This window comes from Acartia tonsa, chromosome 4, assembly GCF_053477335.1.
Source record: "Acartia tonsa isolate MP-2025a chromosome 4, ASM5347733v1, whole genome shotgun sequence".
Lineage (NCBI taxonomy): Eukaryota > Metazoa > Arthropoda > Copepoda > Calanoida > Acartiidae > Acartia > Acartia tonsa.
The window spans coordinates 32,355,926-32,379,871 of NC_137263.1; the positions used below are offsets into that span (position 1 = coordinate 32,355,926).

At 34.3% G+C, this 23,946-nt stretch overlaps 1 protein-coding gene across 2 annotated transcripts; it reads left to right on the forward strand.

Annotated features, from left to right (window-relative positions):
• Nucleotides 1-592: 592 nt before the first annotated feature.
• mus301 (mutagen-sensitive 301) lies at nucleotides 593-23,915 on the forward strand. Of its 2 annotated transcripts, XM_080157566.1 has the most exons (32): nucleotides 593-797; nucleotides 1,019-1,675; nucleotides 1,983-2,070; nucleotides 2,330-2,421; nucleotides 2,732-2,845; nucleotides 3,206-3,375; nucleotides 3,696-3,806; nucleotides 4,165-4,329; nucleotides 4,462-4,617; nucleotides 4,958-5,048; nucleotides 5,452-5,512; nucleotides 5,985-6,068; nucleotides 6,370-6,506; nucleotides 7,049-7,151; nucleotides 8,943-9,046; nucleotides 9,253-9,451; nucleotides 9,638-9,772; nucleotides 12,644-12,772; nucleotides 13,366-13,466; nucleotides 13,922-14,087; nucleotides 18,000-18,080; nucleotides 18,216-18,291; nucleotides 18,443-18,507; nucleotides 18,876-19,048; nucleotides 19,269-19,305; nucleotides 19,557-19,712; nucleotides 19,873-19,942; nucleotides 20,177-20,319; nucleotides 20,901-20,987; nucleotides 21,129-21,320; nucleotides 21,836-22,411; nucleotides 23,623-23,915. In XM_080157566.1, exons 2-31 carry the CDS (start codon nucleotides 1,509-1,511, stop codon nucleotides 21,929-21,931), a joined length of 3,549 nt encoding a protein of 1,182 aa, XP_080013692.1. In that variant the 5' UTR covers nucleotides 593-797; nucleotides 1,019-1,508; the 3' UTR covers nucleotides 21,932-22,411; nucleotides 23,623-23,915. The 2 variants fall into 2 exon arrangements, with proteins under 2 accessions (XP_080013692.1, XP_080013691.1); XM_080157565.1 differs by having other exon boundaries at nucleotides 593-1,675.
• Nucleotides 23,916-23,946: the final 31 nt, after the last annotated feature.

A 23,946-nucleotide genomic window follows, 5' to 3' on the forward strand; every position in this document is an offset into this window, starting at 1 on the left:
TTTGTATATTGTGGTACACCGACAAACGTCCTACTACGACAAACGTCCTAATGCGACAAACGTCCTAAACCTAAAAATGCGACAGACCTCCTAATGCGACAAACGTCCTAAGCGACAAACCTCCTAAACGACAAACCTCCTACAGGTACAAACATCCTAATGCGACATTTCTTAAGTAAAACGTCCTAAAATTTTTCAAAGGTTAAAAAATAAAAAAAATCTTCCAAAATTTGAGAACAAAATCCACTAACAAAAAAAAACGATTGGAACAATGAAAACCAATATGGCGATAAAACACAGGGGATTATTTTTTAACTGAAATTTATTTCTTTAATAACTTCATCCACAGGCCAAATTTTAAAAATCTGTCCGACAGTTTTCCCAAAGTCTGTGTTGGCTATCAAACGGCATGGTTTCGAACCCGATACATCCTTGCATTACAAAATTCGACCTTTAATTTTTTAGGACGTTTTACGTAAGAGATGTCGCAGTAGGACGTTTGTCGCTTAGGACGTTTGTCGCTTAGGACGTTTGTCGTTTAGGACGTTTGTCGCATTAGGACGTTTGTCGCATTAGGACGTTTGTCGTAGTAGGACGTTTGTCGGTGTACCGTATATTGTGAATATTGATGATTTTCTTGTTTTTTTATGAAGTTTTATGTTTTGAGAAAAGAAATTTTCTTAGCTATCTGTTGTTGATTTAAGTTTTGAATTTTTGTGACAAATGGATAATTCCAGATGAGTTATCTTAATTTTTTGTGAATTAATAGTAATGTTACAAAGATGATCTTGACATGTGTTTGTTAAAATCTTGCAGGGGGGCTGCGACCAAATGTGCTTTAATTTCAATTTTAAAATGAAAAACAGTAATACTCTCATAAAGATTTTTTTCTGTTCTACAGTTTCTACCCATAATGATAATTAGTACCTTCCATCTGGGTTTCTATCCTTTTTTTTTATTTTTGGCACGATTGGTAAAAAAAAGTAGCCCCAACTTAATTTTATTTGATATAAAATAGCACCATGTACAATAAATTCAACACTAATTTAGATTTACATTGTTATAATAGCGAAATTTATATGACTCTTTATTTCAAGAAAACTGCCTTTAATAACTTATCAAACCCGGTTTTTTAGATGCATAATGATAAACTTTACAAGTTATAAAAATGAAATAAGAAATAAGTCATAATTTCTATAATTCCTCAACATTTTTTATTACTTATAGCAACAACTATTAATGATAATCTACACAATGATGTTATTATTAATTATGATGATATCTATTAATTATATTAAATTGATGCTTACAAACTTTATTTTGTAAATACAATTAGCAAACAAAATTGATTTACATTCTTCAGTAAGTACTATTTACTTTCTTACATTTCAGATTGTTTTTAGTTGACATTGAAATTTTAGTTTGGCTGTTTTATTTTGTTTTTTAGTTTATTATGACAAACACTTTCAGATTAAATCTTTAATTAAGAATGAAATGAAGTAGATAAAATGTCGGGAGACGATCATCATGACCTTCGTCGGCACGTGGTTGCGCCACAGCGCAGAAAAATAGCGCCAAAACAGATGCTTCCATCAAATAAAATGGCGCCAAATTCTTCATCGGTTTTGAATGGGCAAAAGCGTAAGCTAGAAGATCTATGCGTTGCCCAAAGTTCAGGGATATTTATTGTATTTAAAAAGTTAAGGCTCAAGGGTGTGCACAGGGTTTTGTCAGGGAGATATACACATTGATGGGATGAAAAAGTGGAGAAGGCGGATCATCCCATTTCAATTTTAAGGTGGATGTCAAATGGTTAAACTACCAATATTTTTTAAAAAATATTTGTGTCGAGGTTGTTTTAGAAATGAAAAGAAATTGAAATGACTAATACATGCAAAAACAATTATGTTGTTTTTTATACAAAATAACGAGTCAATTTTAAAATTGGAAGAAGTTTTTTATTACAATGATAATTATCTCATAGAATCAGTTGGAGGTAACAGTCTGAATCCTGATTCTCCTGCTAATAAAAGAAAAGTACCTTCAGAAGGTTCATTATTGTTAGCCAAGGTTTGTTAAATCATAAAAATTAAATGGTATAGGTTCGATAAATAAAAATAATTTAATATTGATAATATACCTTTCCATGTTTCTTTTTAAAGATATAAGAATGGTATTGTCATATATCTCTAAGTAGAGCTTAGGCCACGCACAAGTTTTTTTTCATTTTCATTGGAAGCGGCACGTAGTCATGCTTGCATAGTTTAGGGTCTATTTGAAGTTATTATTAGAATGTAATAGATATAAATGTACTCTTTGTTCTGTAAAGGATGATGATTCATTGTTTGATCAAAACCTGAGTGATCTCCTAGCTCCTGCAGAGATAGAAGACAACTGTAATCAAGATACTTTACAATTACCAGGAATCAATATTTTTAATTTTAGCATATAATTCATTTTTAGATAATTCTATTTCAAATATTATTGTATGATGAATTAATAAAATATGGAGCAAATAAAAAGAAATTTCAAAATTACTGATTATATTGCATCATCTTTGTTTTGTGTGGGGTATATAACAACTGTAAAGAGGCAGATTTAAGAAAGTAAAAGATAGTTCCATATAAAAATGGGATTGGTTGGTGGAATTATAAATATATAGATGTTATGTAATGACCTCCCGCCCTGTCAGAAATCCTTAAATTTAAAAGTTGATTTATGTTGATATATTAGAATCTGAGGATATATTTGCATGTAGTGACGATGAAGATATACTTCCCAGAGATGCATCAACTCCTAGAGTAGCTGCGCATAACCAACAAACAGATCACATCACGAATCAAAGGTTTGTGTATTTAGTTATTAGCAGTAAAACCCAGGAAAGGATTGGATATTGGACTGTAAATTATACTAAATTCTAAAATTTTGTAAACACGTTTTCTCATTCATTGGTACTTGTAATAAATCTTGATAGGTTCAGTCTAGCGCTGTTCAAATTTTTCAACAAATAATTTGAATCTACAGGCGGTAGATATGGTTATGGTATGGCTATCGGACTAAGAAATTTAATCTTAAGATTTCATCCTATTTTTTCTATTATGACTGGTGCATTATTCCTTCCCCAAATTTTTTTTTGTTAAATTGTCAGCGGATAATATAGTTATAAAACAGCATTGAAATATTACAAAGTTACATTGGTTTTTAGAAATATTAAAGCGCAGGGGAAATCTCCTTGTGGCACTCCACGTTCAAGAACTCCTGTTCGGAGTAAAGCTCCACGCACTCCAGGAAGAAGTACACCACCAACAAAGTTAAGAAATGGTGGACAGACAACACCGAGCACCCGCTCTTCAAATAGGATCAAACATAAATCAGGTTTTTGATATTTTTTTTAAGGTTTGCAATTATGTAGCACTATTACTAACTTAGATCCATGTAGCTGAATAATAAATATGTTAAAGGTCTTCTTAAGCTACGTGTTATATACGATACATAATATTTATATTATAAAAATTTTAACAAGTTTTTTTATTACATGAATTTTAGTATTTTTTGCAAAGCATTTGACATAAAAGGCTACCAAACAGAAGAATGTTTGCATTCCTAGAAATTGAAGCTGTTTTTACAACGTTTGTTTTTCTTAAGGTAAAGAATTAGTAACTCTTAAATAATCAAAAGTAAAAACATATTATTAGGACAAAATGATGAGTTACAACAAGGACCATCCACAAGCAGAGGAGCTATGACTCCTCCCCAGTATAGAAGATATGGAGTTGCTATTAACAATAGAGACAACAACAAATTAGGTATAATAACTAAGTTTATCAGAGAAAATATGTGTACTTGATAGTTCTTTACTTCTTTTTTAGTCAGGTAATGAATCTTTGTTACAGCATTACTGAACAACCAAAAGACAGACAGACCAAACAAAACTAAGTTATCTGAATGGATGTAGAATATACGTGGATATTATGACAGGGAAAAAATTATCGTAAATTTAGCTTGCTATTTCCCTTGTCATTTGTTGGTCAGTACATTTATCCAGTAAGAGGGGATAGGGTAAAGGAGGTGGAAGGGGGGAATCGTTATTTAAGCACACTACGTGTTTCACTTTATTTGAGAACATAAAAATCTGATGTAAGATCCAGTTATATGATTATCTAGGTAATAATGGGCCGGATGTAGAAATGCAGAAAACAAGAACAACACCAGTTCAAACACAGAAAGCAACGCAGAAAGTGACCCCTACACAAAGACAAAAAGAACCAATAACCCAAAACAAGGGATCTAGTGGAAAGAAAGAAAATACTCAGGCCTTGTCAAATTCAGGTCAATAATAATTTTAAAATTTTATATTTTCAATACTTAAATATAAAACGAAATCATTTCATGAATTTAAAAAAAAGAACTTGAATAAAATTAATGGAAAGGGGTTTTTCGTATTTATAAACAAATATTTAGGTTCTGAAGAATCGCAGACAATGTCAAGTTTACCACTGTCTGTTTTGGACGTACGTGCACGCGTGCTGCTGTCCCCCGCACTCACTCCTGTCCAGCAGCGGTCAACACAGAGGAGAGGAAGTGGATGGCGGTCAGCTAATAAAACTCTAAATTCCGGTTAGTTAGTTGGTTTCTGATCAATCCTGCACAATTTTAAACTATTAATAACGATTTTGCAAATGTAACCTCAGCAAAGTTTACCAAAATCTCAAAAAGTACAAGAAAACTTTTTTTTATGCAAGTTATTAAAAGATAAATGTTTTAGTTAACTGGGGGAGGGGGAGTGAAGAAGGGTATGAAGATTAGGGTAATGTCGCTGTGAAGATTTGATGTTGTGGTGATATGTTTAACCCTTAGTTGTATCAAACTGTCAAAATTAATGCAAGATATCAATTTAAAGCAGATAATCTTCCAGTTATACCATTTAAATAATAAGAATAATATGAATTATCTTTAGATGAAGATTCATACATAAACGAGCATGTTGTTAGTGCTAAGAAGGACAGGGGACCTTTCTATGGGTTACCTGCCAGGGTTAAACAACTTTACAGGAAAATACAAATATTGTTTAATCTCCAAAAAAAAACAGGGATATATGGATGGGACAAATATAATCTTCTCTCCATTTAGGTGTAAAATTCGGCGTATATCCTCAAAGAGGCTACCCCACCCTTTCCCCATATTAAAAAATTTAAGAAATAAGTGGGGGGATAGTTTTAGTTTATTTTTTTACTTTTTGTAAGGTTAGGTTAAGTTATTTTGGATACTGGGTAGCCCAGAAGGATTAGAGTGGCAGGGGCTAGGCAAAAGGGAATTTTGTAATTTATGATTTATTAGGGATTGAAATTGGTGTAGTTTTTTAGCGTTTTTTTCCTTTTACTTGCTTTAAAAAAAGGATATTTTTTTGTAGCAAATGTTGTAAAAACATGGATGAAATTATTGTATTCTAATCAGAGAACAGAAAGGAATTGAAAACCTATTTCCCTGGCAGATTAGTTGTCTGACGTCACAGGTAAATCAAAGGTTTTAAAGGAGACTATGCACGATCGAGAGCACGTTATGGTAAGCAATTTCTAGTAGTAATGTTTGACATTTTTGTGAATATACTTGGTTTCTGAAAAATTGAAGTTTTTAAAAATATTAAAGGTGTTTGTTTATATAGCATCATAATTATAATTCATAAGCATTTAAACAAAATAATCAAACTTGTATGGTATAGGTATGTCAAATATTTAGCAAAAGGAATGATAATTTGTAATTATTAAATAATGTTATAAATGTACTTGTGACTTATATAGCATTGAAGGATATTTTTTCATGGTTATTTTAATACACTTTGAACTCAACAAAACATTTGATATCTACTAAATAGTCCTAGTATTAAGGTTTTTTTTAATGTTCATTGTATTAATTTCAATGAAATCTAGATTAAAATTGTTATATTGACTCTTAATTGGCAATTAGAGTAAATTTTATCATTTAAGGCTGTTCAGAATAAAGAAAACCTGTTGTATTCTTTGCCAACAAGTGGCGGTAAAACTTTGGTGGCAGAAATCATAATGTTGCAGGTTAATAGATATTTTAATAAATTGTTTTTTTAAAGTTGTAAGAAAATGAATTTTAAAGATATCGACCCAATTTTTTTTGTAGAAACTATTAATGTATGGTTCTAGAAGTATCTCTTCAAAAATTTTAGCTTGGTACTTTTTTTCTTTGGGTTAGGGGTTAAAACAACCCCCCAAAAAACAAAATGGTAAATATTTGTCTCATTTTGAAAGATATCGGGCTAAAATTTTAAAGGTATATATATAATTCCTATAACTAAACTCTATAAGTCAATATTTGTTTACATTTTGTGTTACACTCTAGGAAATGTTGTGTTACCGTAAGAACTGCATCTTTGTGCTGCCATATGTTAGCTTGGTCCAGGAAAAGATCAGGTCAATGTCGCCCTTTGCTCTGGACCTCGGCTTCTACCTGGAAGAATATGCTGGCACTAAAGGAAGGTAGGTCAAAATAATTAGATAGATAGATCAATTTTTTTACATACTTAGCGGTCATCCCCTAAGAAAAAAGCTTAAAACCACCACAGGACCAGTAGCTATATTCCTTTAAGAATAGAGCCAATCGGTTTAGTTGTTACCGAGATATTAAGCTTTAGACAGATTGACAGACATTGTTACTTCTGCTTTGTATTATAGATATCTCATATTTTTGTATCTAAGAAACATATCTTTATGGCATAATAATTTGATTATTTTCTTCACTATATAGTCTAAACCAGGGATTTAAGGCATAAGATTATGGTCGATACATTGAGACAAAACCCTTTATTGTAATAAACAAGATTACCCTTAATAAAGATATCAAATTTGGGTTGGAATATTTGGATTTGTTGTTTTGAACACCCCCAATCAAGATTTGATAAAAATACTCCGAAGTCTTAAAGCCAACGAATATGAAACGTGTTAATAAAACTATGGGGATAGGTATAATTTACAGTAGTATGTTTGCTGTCTCCCTGGTATAGACACATATTTAATTTTAGGTTTCCACCCCAGAAAAGAAGATTTAAGAAGTCCCTGTTTATTTGTACAATAGAAAAGGCACATGCACTGCTCAATAGCTTGGTCAGTGAAAAAAGATTAGAGGTAAGGATTTTCAATTTTTATTAAACTTGTTGATTCGCCTGAAGGGAAGGGTTGGATGAGGTCAGGAAAAAAGCTTAAAACCACGCCAAACGTAGGAGTGGAAAAACATCGGAGTGGACAAACGCAGGAGTCCAAACGTCGGAGTGGGACAAACGCAGGAGTGGGTCAAACGTCAGAGTGGACGAACGCAGGATTTTTGGGACAAACGTCTGAGTGGACAAACACAAGAGTCCCAAATTTTTTTTTTCAATTTTGAATTTTTTTATACAAACTGGTCCCGTTATTTTTCTTAGTTAGGTTAGGATAGGTCATAGGCCAGGGTGCCGAGCGCTGCGGCCATAGTCATTATTTTGTAGACAAGGGTATAAAAAAATTTCAAAATTGTCATATTATTAAAATAGCGGACACTCATAGGTTTTACTTAAAGGGCGAATATAGGTTCGATATGATATGAGCTTATATCAAAGGTGCCATTACATACTTTTAGAATATCTATGCCAAATTTAAAAATTCAAAAAAATCCTTAAGTAGATTTTGCAATTTTCTGTTTCAATTGAACATATGATAAATGAGATTGCCGAGAAAATCGTTTATTTTAGCCCTTTACAAGACTTTTTTTTGACTATTTTGCTTAAGTTTGATTGACTATTACATTGGCACGCACCTTAAAAGATAATTTAAATGTTTATTATTTTAGATTATATACTAGTTTATTTAATTTTTTAAAAAGCATAAAACTAATTTGCGTAGAAGGGCGTCAGGAGTATTGACAGGGTAAATAATACGTCTTAAAGTTTATTTTCTGTACAGAGATCTTTGATTAATTCATGATGATATAAACAACCCTTCTGTACGCATTTTTAACACACACACACACGGCCACAAAAAAACAGGGATTTGAAATCATTCTTCCTCCAAGAAAATTTTATCGATTATTTTTTTTTACTTTTTACATTATTTGATGTTTTTTTTAACTTTTAAATAATTTACTTTATGAAGGTAGAAGGAGGGTATATTTACCCCTGATTAATTAGTTACGACTATCATTTAACGAAAGCTTTTAAATTCAACCTTGCCACGAAGCCTTGTGTGATGCTAGGGTGTTTGAGTTCTTAGGGAACCACACTAATTCCAAATTTTTTCTTCGAGATTGACGGGTTTTAAGCTATAAACAGACTTATACAATTGAATATGTCAATATTTTTAAGTTATTTATAATCTATGGAATTGCACCTTTGATATAAGCTCATATCATATCGAACCTATATTCGCCCTTTAAGCAATGTCCACTCCGACGTTTGTCCACTCCGACGTTTGTCCCACTCCTACGTTTGTCCACTCCTACGTTTGGGACTCCTGCGTTTGTCCACTCCGACGTTTTGGACTCCTACGTTTGAGGTAGGACCTAACACCACTATAAAACTTTCCCAAAAAGTACAACCAATTCGGACTAACAATATCAGAGCTTCAAAAAAATTAGGTATATATTAGGAATATAGCTTCCAGTGAAGGGCAGGGGGGGGGGATGTAACAAAATATCCTTAAACGGATAAATAAAAATCGAGATCATGATTCACAACTCATTCATATCTAACTTTTTGGTGAAATTACTTAATGCATATTTGCCATATGTGAAATTACATGTTAAGGATAAGCTAAAGCTTCACAATGCATCTCTTGAACAAGGATAATTAATTTACATAATTTCTGAAAATACTAAAGAAATATAAATCTTACTGTTACTTGATATAACCTAAAATTCTATGTCTACTAATTGATGTCTAAATTTAGGAGGTAGGGCTGGTTGTGATTGACGAGGTGCATATGATAGGAGAGGATAGTGGCAGAGGAGCAAATCTAGAGTCATTCATCACTAAAATCAAGTATATGAACAGGTATGATTTTTGAGCCACCCACGAATGATTTATTAATAATTATCAATATTTTACTAATCATAATCCATGTTTTATATGATCCTTAATTTTATCAATGATCTGAAACATCATTAGGTGGTGTACCTAATTTTTATAAAGGTAAAATAGGTTAAATCAACAAAACAATAATTTGGGTCCCATTTAAATTTCTTTATCAAATATTTTAGATTAGCAGCCCAGAACAAGGAAAACTGCAATCCAGGTAGCGCAGCAACAGCAACAGAGGCGGCCCACCCAACCTATCACAAGATCCAGATGATTTCTATGAGCGCCACAGTGGGAAACCTGAGGGAGCTGAGCACCTTCTTAGAGTCGGAGCTGTACACGGACTCATGGAGACCTGTACAGTTACACGAACACATCAAGGTAAGGTTTTAAACTGAGCAAGAATCTTGAATGTTTTATCTTTTCCACCATTCCATATCCAATATTTTTAAAGCTTTATCATCATTTTTCTTTCCTTGATAAGTAATATAACTTATTGTTTAATTTTTCCCCCTGTCATGATATCTATTATATTCTACATCTATTCATTTAAAATATTCTTTAAAGGTTGGTCGTGATATTCACAAGGTGCAGGTTGCCGAGGCGGATCAGTTCCAGTTTTTAAGGAAAATTGATACAGAAAAGTACACGGCACCCATGAAGCAAGCAGATGAAGACTTTCTTACCAGTCTTATTATGGAGGTAGGACAAGCATTTTAATGTTTAAAACAAGTTGATTATTTTATATTAGTTTTCTAGATTTATTTTTTATTTTTATGCAAAACACTCTTCTTTAATAAAAGGGATAGTTGCATGAAGTGCATTTCATATGAATGATTTCAAGCATAAGTTACAAATGTACCATACATATATAATATTGTATTACTATAAATAACAAACAATTAGACATCACTAAATTAGTCGTCATGTTATTTTTTGGGTTATTGGCTTATATCAAAAGAATTCGATTTTCAAGTCTTGATATTTTATAAACTGCATATGATAGAAAATTTAAATTCTTTCAGATATATGTAGTTTAAACCATATTGAACAGAAAAAAATACAGTTCACTAATTCAAGTTAAAATGCATTTCGTGCAACTACCCCTTTGGTCAATGTTCCTAGATTCGCTTTTATGGATGTTATGATCCTTTTTGTTGTACGTGTATCCTGCTCACTCTTGCCTTGTATTCTGTGATACCAAGCCCTGGTTATTATCCTTGTTCTAGGTGTATCCTGCACACTCTTGCCGTGTATTCTGTGATACCAAGCCCTAGTTATTATCCTTGTTGTAGGTGTATCCTGCACACTCTTGCCTTGTACTCTGTGATACCAAGCCCTAGTTATTATCCTTGTTGTAGGTGTATCCTGCCCACTCTTGCCTTGTATTCTGTGATACCAAGCCCTAGTTATTATCCTTGTTGTAGTTGTATCCTGCTCACTCTTGTCTTGTATTCTGTGATACCAAGCCCTAGTTATTATCCTTGTTCTAGGTGTATCCTGCATTCTCTTGCCTTGTATTCTGTGATACCAAGCCCTAGTTATTATCCTTGTTCTAGGTGTATCCTGCACACTCTTGCCTTGTACTCTGTGATACCAAGCACTAGTTATTATCCTTGTTCTAGGTGAATCCTGCACACTCTTGCCTTGTATTCTGTGATACCCATGGATAAGGGATGGGAAACGTAAGAAAATATTTTTCCAGGCCTATTTTCCAACTAGGCCTAAAAAAACAGTTACGGGATGACGCAGTAGTTAGATTTGAAAACTATGAACAATGATGAAATAGCTATTATATGAATGCAAAGAAAAAAAAGTATAGAATAGAATTCAGGTAGTTGATTCCACCTAGCATAAAATATAATAAAAACTTTTCAAAGAACCATATGTTAGTGGCTTTAAGTAGAATCACGTTAAGATGGTCATTACTTCGCCAACCCCCCCCCCCCCCCCCATTTTAAAAAAGTTTTTTTTTGAGATGGTTCAATCTGATTTATTTTCAAACATTTTAAGGGGGGATCTACTTCACCTCAAAATTCGTATATAGAAATAAACACCGCTTTAGCCCCCCAGCTTTAATAAATAAATTAAGTAGAATTGAATAAGTACATGGGTAACATTCTATCAACTAATTGTTCCATAGCATACATATAAATTAAGTATTTAAAAAAAAATAATTTTACGTTAAAAATTAACAGAAAAGTTCAATTAAGTGTGCAATAATTTTTACCAAAATTAATGAAAATTTTTTTTTAACAAAACACAGTAAACTTTTATTTACATATTGAACTAGTTTTGTATTTGTAATTATTTAGGTGGGTTATCAATTCCACATGAAATATTACTTTTAAATTGTCTAAAGACATGAGTTTTTAACATTGTTCTTAAGTATAAAATGTTGAATCCTACTCAGTCTTCAAAAAACGATCTCTTTGTTTATGTTTTGCTATATGGACATTTAATAATGTGTAGATTTAATAATAAGTTGATGTAATTGAACGTCATATATATTGTTGTCATTCTGATAGCAGAAAATTTCCATTGTTGTCATTCTAATAGCAGAAATTTATGTTTGCTTTAATTAATTTATCCAATATGGAACTGGAGGCAGCGTTGGTTATTAATTAATTGGTTAATGCTAAAGTCAAGTTTCAGGCTATTGGATATTGGCCTAAAGTCTATATGGAACTGGAGGCAATAAGTTGATTTTATATTCTGCACACTCTTGCCTTGTATTCTGTGATACCAAGCACTAGTTATTATCCTTGTTCTAGGTGTATCCTGCACACTCTTGCCTTGTACTCTGTGATACCAAGCCCTAGTTATTATTCTTGTTGTAGGTGAATCCTGCACACTCTTGCCTTGTATTCTGTGATACCAAGCACTAGTTATTATCCTTGTTCTAGGTGTATCCTGCACACTCTTGCCTTGTATTCTGTAATGCCAAGCACTAGTTATTATTCTTGTTGTAGGTGTATCCTACACACTCTTGCCTTGTATTCTGTGATACCAAGTCATAGTTATTATCCTTGTTGTAGGTGTATCCTGCACAGTGCACACTCTTGCCTTGTATTCTGTGATACCAAGCCCTAGTTATTATCCTTGTTGTAGGTGTATCCTGCTCACTTTTGCCTTGTATTCTGTGATACCAAGCCCCAGTTATTATCCTTGTTGTAGGTGTATCCTGCTCACTCTTGCCTTGTATTCTGTAATACCAAGCACTAGTTATTTTTCTTGTTGTAGGTGTATCCTCCACACTCTTGCCTTGTACTCTGTGATACCAAGCACTAGTTATTATCCTTGTTGTAGGTGTATCCTGCACACTCTTGCCTTGTATTTTGTGATACCAAGCCCTAGTTATTATCTTTGTTCTAGGTGTATCCTGCACACTCTTGCCTTGTATTCTGTGATACCAAGTCATAGTTATTATCCTTGTTGTAGGTGTATCCTGCTCACTCTTGTCTTGTATTCTGTGATAACAAGCCCTAGTTATTATCCTTGTTCTAGGTGTATCCTGCACACTCTTGCCTTGTATTCTGTGATACCAAGCCCTAGTTATTATCCTTGTTCTAGGTGTATCCTGCACACTCTTGCCTTGTATTCTGTGATACGAAGCGTAGATGTGAGAATGTATCAGAGATGTTGTGTAAAGTTATCCATGCTCTTGGTCAGGCACACCTGGTTCTAGAATACAATCAAGAGGTAACAGTAAATATATTTTTTGATAATATTCGTTAGCTTATAAACTTAAAGTAAAGGGGGGGGGGCGAAAGTGACACTTTTTGTAACCAAAACTAAAAGTCAACAAAGGAATTCAACTAAAAAAAGAGTTACAGGTCTGAGATTTTGCATGGCAGTTGCTTTATAGGGGTACAATATGGAACTGTGAAGAAACGGTGGCGCAACCTCCGAAAACCGCCATTTCCCGCCGAAATTTTTTTTGCCTTTTCTCGGCGATTTTCGGCGGTTGCGCCGCCGTTTTTTCACAGTTCCATATTGTACCCCTATAGAGCAACTGCCATGCAAAATGTCAAACCTGTAACTCTTTTTTTAGTTGAGTTCCTTTGACTTTTAGTTTTGGTTTCAAAAAGTGTCACTTTCGCCCCCCCCCCCCTTTATAACATCATGATTGATTTGTTCTAAGTAGCAGTGTCTAAACTTTTCAATCAGTAATTTTAATCTTTAAATGAGATAATTATTTTTTTGTCATTTGGAATGTACATCAATTTATTTCTAATGTCTCATATCCCTTAAGATCCCTGCATATAGCTTACTGATAAGAATTATATTGTTAGGAAAAAGAGACCATGATAGAGACTTTAAAACAGGATGGATCCGGGTTCATGTGTCCTAAACTTGCCAGAACACTCAGATATGGTATTGCTTACCATCACAGGTAATATTATTTCCAGTATATTTGATAGGTATCCGCTTGATTAAAATGGGTTCTCAGCAATATTAAAAATCATGAATAGTTTAGTATTACTGACGAATATTAAGATGAAAATTATAAGTTTAAAACCTGTTTTGGTAATGTTGTTTATAATACTATGCGATGGATAACTATTATATCTTTTCAATTGTCATTGCCATTAACATAAAAATAAATAAGCAGAATCTCTAAACTAGATTAACTAATGAGTATTTTTTCTCATCAAACCTTTGTATCGGTCCAGAGTTGGGCAATTTTTGTGGGAAAAGAAAACTCATTTTCAAACATAAAAAGTTGGCTAAAATATTTTCCTTAGAACTTTTTTTCTTAACAAAAATTAAAGGTTGGTTAGTATGATAGGTATCTTATTGTATGTTTGGCAAGGCGTTTATTCTCATAATAAATCAAGAATTGTTTAGTGGCCTAACAATGGACGAAAGAAAAGTGATTGAAGAAGGATTTTTGAGTGGTGCAATTGGAGTTTTATGTTGTACTAGCACATTAGCTGCCGGTGTCAACCTACCAGCAAGAAGGGTCATCATTAGGTCACCTTTCATGGGCAGAAACCAGCTTACTCATACTCAGGTAAAAATATTTTATTGGTGCATTCCCTCAAAGTCTTGAAAGCTTAAATAGATTGAAAATATCGGGTCTATATTATCGTTGCCAATGCACTGTCGCGGTACCATAATAACCTAACCTTAATCTAAAGTAATAATTAAATGAAAACTACTTTCTTAAGACTTTATCATCATCCTATGTTTGCCGCGTCTACGCCGCGGATCTACCTTCAACAGCAGCAGCACCACCATCAGCAGCAGCAGAAGAAGCCAAGAGCAAACGCTTACAATCTCCCATCTACCTTACCTACATCGTCACCATCACCATCTACGTCACAAATGCTTCCATCGGTTTTTTAACATCTATGACAAAGAGGAATATCCCTCAGCTGAATCGAGTTTTTAACATGTTTGACAAAGAATAAGGCAACTCCAGCTGGCCTTATTCGGCTTCTTCTGCTTAGAGCTGGCATTGAACAAAATCCAGGCCCCAAAATCTGGCACTGTGTTATCTGTTCAAAAATTCTATCTACAACTTCTGTTCAATGTACCAACTGTTTACAATGGATCCACATTAAATGTTCCCAACTGAAAACATCTAAAGAACGACGCAAATTTAAAACCTGGTTTGGACCATGCTGTAAACACCTAACACCAACGGACAACCCCCCCTCAAGATCACAACCCCCCCGTGTATCTACCCCCCCGCCCCCTCCCCCTCCCCCCAACAACCCCCCAACTCATCAACCATTTATCAACCGAAGCTTAAACCTGAACTTCCTACAATACAACATCAATGGTATACTCAGCAAAATTGATGAACTTCTCCACGAAATGGAAAAGGACAACATCCCCATCGCAGCTATTCAGGAAACTAAGCTCACGAAAGACTCTAAACCTTTCAAAACACCAAATCACACCCTGGTAAGAAAAGACAGAGGTATAAACAAAGGTGGAGGACTTGCATTTTTAGTACACAAAGATGTAAAATTCTCCGTTGAACCAACACCCATTCACCTGGAACAGGACCCGTTCCTGGAATCAATAACCATCAGCATACCTGGAGTGAATAATAATACTCTGTACATAAGAAATGTTTATATTCCCCCACAAAGCAGCTGTGCTAATGTGAACGGTCACCCCTATGAGCCTCCACTAAACCACCTCCTTGACGGCCTAGGTGAATCCTACCTAGTTTTAGGTGACTTTAACGCTCACAGTCAACTCTGGCATTCAGAGGCCACTAATGACACCAGAGGCAACTCTCTTGCCGACATCATCACTGGGCAAACATGCGGCATAATAAATGATGACCTGCCCACCAGAGTGACCAACCTAGCATCCACAGCACCTGACATCAGTATTGTATCAGCCAACCTGATACCATATACCAACTGGAGAATAGCAAACAAAATGAGCTCGGACCACTTACCTATTATCATCAGTTTAAAAGCAGAACTCAAGAAATTTAATTCCAAAAACGGCACTTATATCAACTTTTCCAAAGCAAACTGGCCAAAATTTCAAAAATATGTTGAAGATAAATTTAAAAAATCAAGAAAAATCAAAAGTGTTCACAAAGCTGAGGTCTTTTTCCGTCATACCCTACAAAATGCTGCCAAAAAGTACATACCTGCAGGCAGGATCCCCAAAATCTTCAACGCCCTCCCCACCGAAACTGCTAAACTCATGGATGATAGAGACAACATCAGAAAAAACAATCCTGATGACCCAAGACTTCCTGAAATCAACAACAACATCACAAAAACAATCCGTGAACATCGGAAACAGAAATGGAAGGAACACATTGACAGCTGTCAAGCAGGATCCAAGAAGCTCTGGAAGACAATAAAGAGCTTAAATAACAACCCAGTCCAGCCTGACAACCAAGGTATTTGTTTTAACGATAAATGTACAACTGATGCTAAATCTATTGCAAACAAATTTAACGCTCAATACACCCCCTCCTCAGACAAGAAACCGGTCAAAGCTCTCAGAGGCACCCTCCGAAAGCTAAAATGTAAACCTAAAGACTCTAAGGTTACATTTACACCTGCCCAGACGTTAGAAGCCATCAAAAAGTCCAAGAGTTCCAGAGCCATAGGACCTGATGGCCTGTCCCCAATTATGTTAAAGAACATTGGTCCAAATGCCATCAATTACCTAACCAACATCTTTAATATATGCATGGAAACATCCGTCATTCCCAACATCTGGAAGACGGGCAAGATCATCCCTTTGCTTAAACCAGGTAAACCTGCTGACAAAGGCTCCAGCTACCGGCCAGTATCCTTACTGTCTCCAGCAATTAAAATCCTGGAAGCCCTCATTCTCCCTGCTGTCACTGAGGCAGTAGAATTAGCAGATCACCAGCATGGTTTCCGCAAAGGTCGCTCTACTGGTACAGCCCTCCAGAGTATTCTGGACCACATTAACAGAGGCCTAAACAGGAAAAAACCTGTCCACAGAACCGTAAGTGTTGCCATTGACCTGTCACGTGCATTTGACACGGTGGACCACAACATCCTACTAGACGACATTAAACATCTGAACCTAAATGATTACATAAAACGGTTTTTATGTGCATACCTGAGAGGCAGACAAACCTACGTTGTATTTAGAAATTCAACTTCTTCATACAGGAAAGTTAAACAAGGGGTACCCCAGGGTGGAGTTCTCTCCCCCATGTTGTTTAATTTATATATGTCATCTATGCCCTCCCCCCCTGGAAACATCAGACTAGAAACATATGCAGACGATTCCAACATCCTGAATTCCGGCCCCAAGATAGAACCGATTGTCGAGGAAATAAATCAATACTTGGCAACCCTGAACATCTGGTTTAAAAACAGGAACCTTGAAATTTCCCCGTCAAAATCTTCAGCCACACTTTTCACAACATCTTCAAATGAGTGTAACTTAGATCTAGATATTCAGATTAACGGAGAACAGGTACCAACAGTCAAGAAACCTAAGTTTCTAGGGATCACATTTGATAACCTACTTTCTTTCAAGCAGCATGCCTCTGACCTTAAAACCAAAGTCCAGTCCAAGACGAACATCCTTAAAGCCCTGACTGGCTCAGACTGGGGCAAAGAAAAGGAAGTGATAGTTAATACATATAAAGCTATCGGTGTATCCCAACTTAACTACTGCTGCCATATCTGGACACCCTCACTAAGCAAGACATCCTGGCAAGGCCTTCAAACAGCTCAAAATGCCGCTCTTAGAGCTGCCACTGGCTGCCATAAAATGACCGATATTGACCATCTACATTCTGAAACAAAGGTCATGAAGGTCCAAGCACATTGTGAGATGCTTAGTAAGCAATTTCTGCTGGCGACACAGAAACCGAGCCACCCTAACAAAGTCGACCTCTCTGCTCCCCCCCCCTCCCCGTCAGATGAAGCAGACTCTGTCCTCCAGATTTGGACCTGAAATCAGGCAGATGTCCCGACCTGATATCCCTGAGGAAGAGTATAAAGGGAAGCTCAAATTAATTCACACCAAGTCTGTCCAACAATCAATAAATGAAATGCTGCCTAATAAAGTCCTAAACAGCATACCCCCACCCATCCATGCATCTGAAAAGGAGCTCCCCAGATGCACCAGAGCCACATTAGCCCAGCTGCGCTCTGGATACAGCAACTACCTGTACAGTTACAAGGCCCGGATCAATCCAACTATACAGGACAAATGCCCACTTTGTTTAAACCCTTCACACACAACGACACACCTGTTTGATTGCCCAAATAACAGGACCGACCTCACTGTCTATGATCTATGGAACCGACCAATGGAAGCTGCCAGATTTCTGAACCTGGCCGCACGTGACAACGACGATAATGGATGAGTAGAAATGGGCTAAACAAACAAACAAACAAATCATCTTTGTACGAATTCATATTCTGTGCTTTTATGGATGAATTTTATTTAGTACAAACAAATGGTTGGAAGAGCAGGTCGGGCAGGCTTAGACACTCATGGTGAATCTTTCCTTATGGTTAAATCTAATCAGGTAAAATAAATTTTCCTAATTTTTCAATATTGTTTAATGCTGAAAAATTTAACTATAAAATGAGTGTTTAGTACTTTTCGTGTAACTCGGTTTTAGCTACTTGAAGAGCCTAAATTTTTAATGAAAAATATTAAGGTGAAACTCGTAGAAGATGTTGTGACCTCACCCGTTGAACATTGCATGACAAGCCTACATCTGTCTGGAAACTCAGGTTTAATTCTATTTTGCTACATTTGAAACATAATTAACAATAACTTGTATGGCACTAGGGACCACCAAAACAAAGGTCTCCAAAAATATATCTTAAAAATCTATTCTTTGCTTATTAGAACATAAGTTTACTTAAATAGGTAATATTTAAGGTGTTGCCAACTTGATTTTAAATTGTATGTCTTTGGGTCTTGTCAATACACCATCAGATGCAAAGGTACTTTTTATTATTTATTTATTCCTGGTGTCAATTATTTTTTTATTAGCAAATTAAGCATTTAATTCTTATAAATCTACATAGTACATACATACATGTATACTTTATAGACGTTTTCAGATTGTGAAATTTAACTTGAAATAGTAAAAGATTTTTTTCTTTAATGAAGGGAGCACTAAGGTTGATCTTAATGGAGAGGGTTACGGTACACGGTCACAAAAAAAATCTTCACAGTAAAGGAGAACAATATCGGTTAAGTGGTTTGCGAGATCCTTTGCTACAGACACACTTATAGACATCCTGTTACTTTTACAAGTGTCCTATATACCTAAATCACGAAATATCTATGTAGTCACCCCTCCATTTAGGACATACTTGATATGACCCTGATGAACACACAAGCAAAGAAGTTGAACATCAACATATCTGAGGCGCTGCAGTCCTCATTGGACTTGCTGCTCCGGGACGGACTGGTTATCCTGGCGGATACTGGAGGCAGCACGCAACAGGCAACACAACAGACTTGTGGACTTGATACCAGGCAGGGCTTTCTATATTGTTTAAGTTTGAATTTGTTTTATTTTTATATACATAGATTTCTAGTTTATAATAATGTTATATTTCACCCAACTGTTTTGTGTGTGAGGCCCTAATCTCTTTATTTTCTTTATCCTCAAAAAATATTACATATCCTTGTAGTATTGGCCGTGTGAGGTTCATTTTTGTATATTATTTTATATTAATTATCATTATTTTTTTAGAATTAAACCATCAAGAATAGGACGGGCGGCAATTCAGGTAAAAAATTTCATTTCAAAATTTTGATTTTACGAATCGTAAAGATCATACCTACCTATTATTTAAAGTAAAATTTGTGTCATTCTCTTATAGGGTTCGAATAATATTTGATTTTATTAGATAGAAATGATTAGTATTCAATTCATGAAATGAAATGTACCTAGGTTAAAAGATTTGTTTTTATTTATTAAAATTGATATAGAAGATAATATTAGTTAAGGTTAAAGTGTAAATTTGATTTATTAAATCAGGGAAACATCCAGTTATCGCTAGCAGGACAACTGTATGAAGACCTGAAGAATGCCCGGCCTCACCTGGCTGTTGACACCAGCCTCCATCTTCTCTACCTGATAACTCCGTATGATCTCACTCAAAATGTTTATTATTCAGCCTCTGTTTATTATAAGGTAGGATGTAGTTTATTGAATCTTTATTTGGAAAAAGTGTGATGTTTTCGACCATCATCAGGGCCTATATAGTTTTACATAATTCAATATAGTTTAAATCTAAAGATAAGATTAGTTTTTAATCTGTTCTATTATATGACAGAAATTGTTCTTGTTTAAGATATGCATGGGGCTGAATGAGAGTGAACTCCAGGTTGGAAGATTTCTTGGCATTACCGAAGCTGTACTTACAGGAATGCAAAAATAAATAAATAGAAGTATGAAATGCAGGGGTCGGCAGCTGCGCCTTAGCTTCAAATTTAAACCAATTGTATGCAAAAATAAAGTTCTGAAAAGATAGAGTGAAAATGAGGACTTAATCAAAATATCCGTTTGCAAGACTGGAGTTCACGCACAGATATAGTCATACATACGTATACATACAAACAACCTAATTCTTTTGCATTACTATTGTATTGGTCTGCCAGGATTAATGACAGGTAGAAGTGTAACCAAGGCCATCAAGCCTGTCCTGTCCAGGTTCTACCTGGCTCTGGTTCTTCTGGATCTATGGAACTCCAAACCTATCCATGAAGTGGCAGAAAAGTTTGATATTTCACGCGGAGAGGTAAGATTACAACATGTGTAATACTTTGATGTGATAAACTGACATTTCAATTAACACTTCATAATACTTCGATGATATATGAACAGCTTTAGGCTGCATAGTTTTTATTTATATTAATATGTCAGAACATGATAAAGTCAGATCACACTTTCCATAGGCTCCGGTGCTGTCCAATAATCCTGGCTGGGGCTTGTTCCAGGCTTGCTGATAAGGCTTGTAAATTAGGCTGCGTTTTGAGCTGGCCTATTCATAAATCACGCTGCAATTTAAAATAAATTATTCATTAAAAGACGCAGGTTTAGTGGATTAGGTAGTAATTAACCACCATTGATCTTTGAATTTTAACATTAGCGGATACGCCCCAGAGGTGTCTAGGGACACTTAAGAGAAGAGTGGTGGGGGGTTCTATTTTCCACTTTCATTTTTACCCTCCAAAATAATTGATATTTCCCTGGATCTACAATAAGTTTCACTGCACTGCAAACGAGAACTAGTGGTAAGTGAGATCTTAATCTGCTGACATCAATTCTGCTACTTTTTTGTAAGGATATCATTAAATATAATAACATTTTATTGTACAGGTACAAAACCTGATGACTTCAGCTGCAAGCTTTGCAAACAGTGTTCTTCACTTCTGTCTAGAGATTGAAGAGTTCTGGGCCTATCAGGTTAAGTATATTATAGAATAGCTACTCATAAAATTTATCATTCCAGTTTTCAAGAAAATAGATTTTGCTAAGATATTTTGTATCTAATTCTCTCTGTTTATTTTAAAGAAACAAAAAATAACTGCAATTTTTACAATCTAGGAACTACTAGAGCCATTTGTGAAGCGCTTGGCACACTGCTGTTCTCCTGAGCTGTTGCCTTTGCTAGAGCTGCCAGGAGTAAAGGCTGGTCGTGGCAGACAGCTGCTGGCGGCTGGATTTACAAGTATACAGGCTATTGCGCGAGCTGATAAAAAGGATTTGGTTGCAAGGGTCGAACATCTCTCCATGAAGGTAAGATTTTACATAGAAAACAATACAGCAAATTGTCATAACACTAAGATTTATAATAAAAAAGCATTACATCATACCTATATAATTTATTATTCAAAATAAATTGTATTCAATGACAACAATATTCAATCTGACAAAAATGTAATTGTTGAAACAAAACCTATTGTTCGTCATTTAAATTAATGAAATTTATACTCATTTTGCACTGCACTATAGGCCCCAATATACAATAAACTTATTGGGTTTCCTATTTTAAAAAGCTTTACATAGGTCCTGTGATGGTTTTACGCTATTTTATTTATTGGTTAATGTCTTGTGATGGTTTTAAGCTTTTTTCTCTCCCTTCTATGTCCCTTCAATACAGAGGCTATAGGGGCGCAGCCGGGAGTTTTTTAATGAAAAAGCTAAAAGCGTGCAAACTCCCAAACATTTTTGGTCACTCTATTATAACCAAAATGGTGTACGCCCTTGGGCCTTTAACCTCTATTGTTGAATCAATATTGAATTAATTTCAGGCGGCTACAGCAATAGTTCAGTCTGCGCAGCTGATACTCATTGACAAAGCTGAGGCACTGCATGATGAGGCGGATATTCTTCTAGATATCAACTAGAAAATTAATTTCAATTTGACAGATTTATAAAAAAATTACCTATAAGTTTTGATCTCTTGTAAGGTCTGTTATGGTTTAATACTATATATAAAAAAATATATAAATCTTATTGTAGAATAGAAATTCTTCAATTGTTAGGTTTGATCGGTCGGTTAATCAAATTTTAGTCAGTAATGCATCTTTCTTGGATTCAAGAAATAACCATCAGCTAAGATATCCATCTGTTTTCTTGGTTTTGCTTTATAACCCAAAAGCTTTAATTTTTAAGACGTAAATGTTATGATACTTTATAATACGCTTATATTAACAAATTAAAGAAGTACCTAATTAGTCTATAATAAAATATTTTGTATATTGTAAAATTATGTTTTCCAGTGTGATTTTTTATTATATATTTCTTGACATGTTTATTTAGACTTATTTTTTAAATAGTTGTATCTGTAAATTTATATGAATTAATAAATATTATGTATAATTAAAGTAAGGAAATAATGACGGGATAATTTTGTCCTAATAAGGATTTCATGGGTGTCAAAATTGAACTGTTTAGGAAACGAATAATAAACAATTTTTCATGCTATTTTATGGTACCTAATATAATGGATGTAAAATATACGTGGATATTATGACGGGGAAAAATTGTCGATTTAGCTTGCTATTTTTCTTGTCATATGTTGGTCTGTTCGTTTATCCAATAGAATTAGGAGAGAAGAATTATATTGTGAACCCCTTTTTCGTAAATGTGACAAAGGAACTCCTCCAGCTGACAAAAAACTTTAAAATTTTTCGAGTATATAATTTCTAGAAAGCTAACTTTATATTAATTCAACAATTCATTGCTAACTTATTAAAGGATTTGTAATATGCTTTACACTATACTAGAAAATAAATTTCAACACGATATAATTTACGTGAGAAAAGCTTTATCTTAAGAAATGCGACTATTTACAGCTGACTCTTTATATGAACAAAATGAAAAAAATATGCCCTTTCCCATATGGGTACAGTGTATACACAGTACAACGCTAGGTCCTGTTGAAAACGTAACGAACGTACTGTTGTATTGCTATTCGTTGTTATTTTATTTTATATAATTTATTTCGAGGTAAACATCAAACAAACTATGAATTTATGTATTTTAAGTGTTTATAATAGATACGAATTACGAATTAAAGATTATAAATCATGTACATTTGAAGTCCGAGATATTATTTTTTTGTTTTATTGAAACCCAAGAAAAAAATATGATTTTATTAACTTAAATTCATAAAGAGATTTTTATTATTTTACAACGATTGCAACAGATGAAGCAAATTTATTTTTAATGCACAGATGAAACATAGATGTGAAACAACAATATGAAGGCAGTACTTCATGTGATGGACTTGATTCTAGTTAAAGTTGAAAGAACAGCTCTAATTAACTCTAATGAAAAAAATAGAAAACTTCAGTTTAATTCAACCAATGAGATTTCATGTATGCTCCAATGCGATTCATTTATTGGCTCAATCAGACATTACCTCTCTTTCTTAGTACCTTTATTGTTTATCCAGTAAGAAAGTAAGGGATTGGGAAAGAGGGTGGATGGGGTTATTGTTATTTTAGCCACCTGCGGGTTTTGCTTGTTAAGAGAACTGTAAAATCTGATGTAACATCCATTCCTATTGTCCTTGCTTAAATTTTTCTTATAGATTTTTATTTGGTTGGCAACCCTGAATTTCGTCTGCTTCTGACTACTCAGTAAACATTGAATGAACTAATCATCATATTCGTTATAAATATCTAGGTAGAATAGAATCCGTTTCTTGGATCTTATGAAATTATCATTTGTCAGTGAGACGCTTTTCATTTATAATTATATAAAGTTGTAAAAATTTTATAGAACCGGTAGAGTTATCTAAAATTATTCATATAATCATAATTAATAATTATAATTAAAAAATGACTATAAATACTAAAATATTAACATAATTTTTATTATAGATATTTCAGTGATATAAAATGTTATGACAAAA

Excerpts from the sequence above, each read along its gene's own strand:
- mus301 (XM_080157565.1), top strand. The coding sequence starts at position 1,509 with ATGTCGGGAGACGATCATCATGACCTTCGTCGGCACGTGGTTGCGCCA. Across the intron at positions 18,508-18,875 it reads ATACACCATCAGATGCAAAG|GACATACTTGATATGACCCT; the intron begins GTACTTTTTATT and ends CCCTCCATTTAG. Across the intron at positions 19,713-19,872 it reads CAGCCTCTGTTTATTATAAG|ATATGCATGGGGCTGAATGA; the intron begins GTAGGATGTAGT and ends TTCTTGTTTAAG.